This window comes from Nicotiana tabacum, unplaced genomic scaffold, assembly GCF_000715075.1.
Source record: "Nicotiana tabacum cultivar K326 unplaced genomic scaffold, ASM71507v2 Un00566, whole genome shotgun sequence".
NCBI classification, from domain to species: Eukaryota; Viridiplantae; Streptophyta; class Magnoliopsida; order Solanales; family Solanaceae; genus Nicotiana; species Nicotiana tabacum.
Window position 1 is genome coordinate 1 of NW_027438803.1, and position 6,246 is coordinate 6,246.

The window sequence follows — 6,246 nt, forward strand, 5'->3', positions numbered from 1 at the left end:
TCCGAATCAACCATCACCACTCAATGGCCAACAAAGTCCTACCCAAATATGCTTAATACAATATTGATATTAACATGATATTTAAATTTGTTATACTGAACTCATTATATCTTTAAAATTATATATTTAAATTTAATATTTATTAAAAATTTAAAAATTTCCAAAAAACATATACTCCCTTCAATCACTTTTAGCTGTCAAGTATTCTAAAAATAAATTATCATTTTTACTTGTTACTTTTCGCATATCAAAAGAAAAGTAATTTATCTTTTCTGTTTTGTCATTAATTACTTATTCCAAATCAGTTTTTAAATTTATTAAGACTATATACCAATTAATATAAATATCATGATAAATTATATTTTATTCGTTAGTATTTTTTAATGAGCGTGTCAGAACTGAAAAGTGAATAAGAAAAAATTGAGATGTAGTGGTGACACACACATAGGGTGTTTGTGTATGTCGGGGTTGTATGTGTATGTGTCAGATCTGTGGGGAGTAACATGAGACTGAATCCCCAAAATCACAGGATTTGTTTGTTGGATTATGTTATGTTCTTCTCTCTCTTTTTTCTAACTTTATCTTAGGAAATTGAAAAAGTGCATAGCAGCAAACACCAAATATGTCGGAACTAAAAGACCCAGCCATCAAACTGTTCGGTAAAACCATTCAGTTGACTGATATTCCAGAATCTTCTGCAACTCTTCAAGATGATTCTTCGCCTGAGGAGACCAATGAAGAAGAAGATATAGAAACTCACAAGGTATGGATTGTAGCTTTTTGCACTTAGAAAGAATATATAATTTGTTAGAAGACTGTTATTGACTTTCCATTTGACTTAGCTTCAGCTAATACAGGAGCACTTTCATCAGGTTTTTGAACGAGAGAGAAACTATATACTCTACTTCGTTCAATTGATATAGAATAAATTCGGCCGCAGCCTTGAGTTTTTGTTGAAATTTGTCGATTTGTGTATTAGGTCACGCATTCATTAATCTTGTTTGGGGTTCCTTCGTGTTATTTTCAGCTCCTTATCTCCTTGAACGCTTGGTTTTTCTAATGGAAAGTTATTAAGTAATTTTACAATGGATTTAACTTATATCTACTCAAAGAACATGTTATAGAAGATTACTTGCCTATTTCTTAGGTTACTTATTCCAATTATTATGATCTCTAATGATCATTTTACGTTGTCAGGGTATAGAATTTGAACTCTTTTACAGTTGTTTGGAGATTCATTAGAGTTCAAGTTAATTCCATCAATCATTTCAACATTTTTCACATCTCTATATCTAAGATTTGTTTTACTTTCCTATGTTTGATTCCTATAACAAGCAATCTATTAGCGTGAATAGATGGTTTAATTTTAGACTTGCTAAATGGGAAAAGTTTAAATTTTGACTAGCTAACTGAGAAACTTTTTCTTCATACCATTTATTTGTGTAATGGTATGAACACTCTACTTCCAAGCTCAGAGAGTACAGATACTTAATTTGTTATTCACTCGTGTACTTAGTCCTCCCTGGTTACTTTCGTCAATATATAACTTACTATTGCTTCTTGTTTTTACCTTTGGCCTCGACATTTCTCTCGACAACTTTTCATGCTTCTTAACGATGAATAATCTTGGTTGTTGCAATAGTATAGGACTAGTGAAGTCTCGTTTAACCTTTTCTTTTGAGATCTCCTAAGTTTCCAATAATTTGAATAGAAGAGTTTACCGGCTCAATTTACTCCTCTGTGAAAATGCATCACTCATACAGGATTACTTTGGAGGAAACATGGATGATGATAAGGATGAGATGGGAACTTTGACTGGCAAGGAGTTACAGGATCAGAATTCAGATCCATCGAGAAGTGATACTATAGAGGGGCCACCTGTTGATAACGACTGTTCGACAAGACCTTCAAAAAGTGAAGAAGAGCAGCGCGAAGCAAGTAATTCGCAAGAGAAAATCCTCAAAAGGCCAGATAAGATACTTCCATGTCCCCGGTGTAACAGCATGGAAACCAAATTTTGTTATTTCAACAATTACAATGTGAGCCAGCCTAGACACTTCTGCAAGAATTGCCAGAGATATTGGACAGCTGGTGGGACCATGAGGAATGTGCCTGTAGGTGCTGGTCGTCGCAAAAACAAGAACTCAATTCCACATTACCGACAAATGTCTGTCCCTGAAATACTTCCCAATGCACAAACAGATTATCCAAATGGAATCCAGCAACCTATTCTTGCATTTGGCACCCATAAGCCACTCTGTGAATCAATGGCTTCAGTTTTGAACATTGCTGACAAAACAATGCATAATTGTCCGCCAAATGGGTTCTATAAACCAGAAGAGTCCGGGGTTCAAGTTAGTTACGGAGCTGGAGATAATGGAGATGACCATTCCAGAAGATCTTCAGTCTCTGCCGCAAATTCAGATGATGAAGTTAACAAAATCGGACCTGACCTGCTAAGGAAGAACTGCCCTAGCTTTCCACCTTACTTGGCTTGCTATCCTGGGGCTGCTTGGCCATATCCGTGCAGTTCTGTCCATTGGACCTCTGCAGTCCCTCCTCCTGGTTATTGCCCTCCTGTCTTTCCTATGCCGTTTTACCCAACAGCTGCTTATTGGGGTTATAATGTAGCAGGTTCTTGGAATGTCCCTTTGGTGTCCCCACCTACTGCTTCCCTAACCCAAACACCTACAACATCTGGTCCTAATTCACCAACTCTGGGGAAACACTCAAGGGATGAAAACATACTAAAACCGCTGAGCAGCAAGGAAGAGCCTTCAAATGAGAGTAATCATGAGAAGTGCCTCTGGGTTCCAAAAACTCTGCGGATTGATGATCCAGGAGAGGCTGCAAAGAGTTCTATATGGGCGACATTGGGAATAAAACATGATAGTGTTGATTCAGTTGGTGGAAGTCCTTTCAGTACTTTTCAGTCGAAGAATGATGGAAACAGTAGTGTTTCAGAAAACTCTACTGTATTACAAGCAAATCCAGCAGCATTGTCTCGCTCACGAAATTTCAATGAGGGCTTATAAGCAGTTGTAGAATCATTGAGAATTTTAAATATCAGAAAATGATAGCAAGGCCACCCAACAAATTTTCAGCTCAGTAACTCTTATCTACTGTTACCTGTCACGGCATATTTTGGCTAGAGCCAGTTCTTCACGCAGTAGTGTTGGCGAAAGTGTAGGGTAGATTCCTTTATTTCTTTCAAATCGGAGTAGATGAATCTCTAGCAGCTAATTTCTCCTTTTTGTGTGAAAAAGAAAGGTGCTTTTTGGATGATAGTGTTTTGGTTTTTCTCTTTTTCATTTTTTTCCCACTTTGTTAGTTGATGTACATACTTGTATTTGAGAAAGTGAGAGGTAAACTAGGCTGTTTGTGTACTAAATTCACCATGTGATGAATAAGTTAAAGGTAAAATTTAATGTTCTATTATTTGCTTTATCATTTATTATTAATGCTCTATTATGAATGCACTGTCCTATATATTTCCCGAGGTTGCTTTAGTGAGTTATTTTAGCTCATCTCTAAGAGATGTATCTTTACTTATTTGAAGAACCTTACCTTGCAATTCTTCCTCTAGGTGTCAGCCTTTCATGATTGTAATTTGAAGGGTAATGCATAATTTAAACTCTGTATGGTGCTTATTATACTATCTTTTCAGAGGAAGGCATAAAGGAGTTAATTCCATCCATAGCAGTAATGTATAAAGTTGCAGAAGGCTGTGCTGAAAACGACAAAATAAAGGCATTGCAAGAGAGACTCGGTGCATCTTTATCTTTAGCAGGAGCTTATTCTAGTGAAGAAGAGACACCGCCATTTTAGTGCCAGCTTGCCAAGGGCAAAGGTAATGGCTATTTTCAAAGTTTCTTCTTTCTTCTCCTCTTGATTCCTTAACTTGTCAACCCTTCTCTATCTGTGTGAACAAATAGAGCCATAGAGCAATCAAGACCGTCTTACCAGTAGCTTAGCTATGTAATGATGGATTTTATCGTGTCCTTATGAACCAAATTATCCGTGGCCTTTCATTGCTTATGCTTTTTAAGCCATGGATACTTCTTTTGGGTAGCTTGGGGGCTTTAGTCAAACCTAATCTGGTGCTATGATCTACAGTGAATTCTGCTTTCTTTTTTCCCCTTGTCTTGCATTCCTCTGCTTGGAACAGCCAAAATGAATGGCTTCGCTTACATCATGTCTGTAAGAGATTCTTTGCTCAAATTGCTGCTGTTATACAGCAAGAGGACATGGTGATGTGTTGCAAAGTTGGCATGCCAAGTCTAAATGGCTGGTCTTGTGTGATTTGATGGGAATTGATAAGCTTCATTTGCTATTTTAATCGGTTTAAGTCAACTCCAGTAGTACGGCCAAGTCATTGGAAGTGAAGTGGGAGAGTCGACTTTAGGATAAAATAATTTTATGGTTGTAGTAATTTTCTAGTTCTTGAATCCCGCCTGTCCTGGCTACTGTTGCGCATTTCAGTTTTCTCTTCCCTAAAGAGAATTGGTCAATGGTCTTGATCTCCAAGCTGAACAAAGGGACTGCGTGAAAGAGGACCAGGTCCCTCATTCTTATTCAATAAGAGTCTTAAGATGTGAAACCTTTTCCTTCAGTATTGCACAGAAGAGAGCATTTGGAATAAAAATTTCCTGTGTTTCATTAACTGAACTCTAAGATTAAGAGGTAGTAAATAACGGTGTGGCAAAAGAAGCAGCAGCTTCTCTGCCTTATTGCCTAGTTAAAGTTGTTTTCCTCATTGCGAGGAAAGATGAAAAGCCTGGCAAAAGAATTAGCCTTTTATACTAAGGATGGGTTTGGTATGAAGGACATTTTCCAAAATTTTCATGTTTGGTTGGGTTAAATGATTTAGAAAATATTTTCATCATTTTCCTCCAATTGGAGGAAAATTACTACCCTACCAAAAGGAATGAAAATATTTTTCAAAACTTTCTTTAACCTTCCCCACCCAACCCCAATCGGCACCCTTGCTACCCGGCACCCAAACCTCAGACCTGCCACCATGCACCCGACGCCCACCCTTAGGTGGGCTTCCCCAACCAAACCCCTGTCCCGCCACCCTTCCCTCGAATCTCTGGTGCTTCCGGTCAAAGCATGCTTAATCAGTTCGATCTTGTTAATTTTCTACTACAATTTACCACATCATGTGTGGTAACTGCTTGCACGCATGCGAACTGGCAAGCTTCTATATGCCATAGTTTGATTACAAAACTGAAGAAAAGAATGAGTAGATAAGTACTATTTGTAATTAGTAGCGAGTACTTTGTGTTGGTGATAGCCGCAAACAGGATATATTCGTCTCTTTAAATGGATATAACATGTCTCGGGAATAAACCCCCTACGGAAATAATATTTACGGTAATAAAAGCGAAATAATAACGTAGCACCGAGATACGGTAATTAACAAGAATAAAAGAGTGACAACGACACCAAGATTTTTACGTGAAAAACCCTTTTGAATAAGGGAAAAACCACGGCCCCGAGATGAGCAACTAATATCACTATAACAAGGAATTTTATACTTTGTAGGTCCGAGTAAAATACTCCAAAGACCACTACAACACTCAAAAGAAATAACCCTCTTTTGATATTCTCACCTCACTATAATATCGCTCATTCTCTATTTTTTTCACAGATTATTTTCTTAAACCCTGTCTGTGATACCTCACTCTTTCTTTCTCTCCTTTTTTTGGTATGTAGAAATGAGAGCTGAAACTCTCCTTTTATAGCTGAAGCCTCACTCTCTAAAGCCTACTATATTTGACAATTTGCACACATTTTTCCTTCTTTTTTTTCAATGTTGACAATTCAACAAAGTTGGCTACCAAATCAAAGAAATTTCCAGCCAAATATTTTTCTTAGGCACATGCTTATTACTTTGGCTTTTGAATGAGATTGACCCCATCAATCTCCCCCTCCAATCTCATTCATCTAGAGGAGGTAGCACTGTCTTCTAGTTTGAGTGCATGCCGACAAGTTCTTTGCATAGCTCGAACTTGTCTCTTGGTACCACCTTAGTCAACATATCAGTAGGATTTTCACTCGTGTGAATCTTTTTTACCTGTAAAGATTCGTTCTCCACCTGCTCACGAATCCAATGATATCTCACATCTATACGCTTTGTTCTTGCATGGTACATGGGGTTCTTGCTCAAGTCTATTGCACTTTGACTGTCGCAATAGATAAAATACTCCATTTGATACAATTCCAGCTCTTGAAGAAACCGCT

The 6,246-nt window shown here is 37.5% G+C and overlaps 1 protein-coding gene across 1 annotated transcript; it reads left to right on the forward strand.

The window, feature by feature from the left end:
• Positions 1 to 406: 406 nt before the first annotated feature.
• Positions 407 to 3,436, forward strand: LOC107825272 (cyclic dof factor 1). The gene is made up of 2 exons (XM_016652104.2): positions 407 to 763; positions 1,764 to 3,436. The coding sequence occupies exons 1-2, from the start codon at positions 623 to 625 to the stop codon at positions 3,033 to 3,035; spliced, it is 1,413 nt and encodes a 470-aa protein (XP_016507590.2). The 5' UTR covers positions 407 to 622; the 3' UTR covers positions 3,036 to 3,436.
• The last annotated feature ends 2,810 nt before the right edge of the window (positions 3,437 to 6,246 follow it).

Coding starts and splice junctions, on each gene's coding strand:
- LOC107825272 (XM_016652104.2), top strand. CDS start 623: ATGTCGGAACTAAAAGACCCAGCCATCAAACTGTTCGGTAAAACCATT. Junction 764..1,763: donor AAGATATAGAAACTCACAAG/GTATGGATTGTA, acceptor TCACTCATACAG/GATTACTTTGGAGGAAACAT.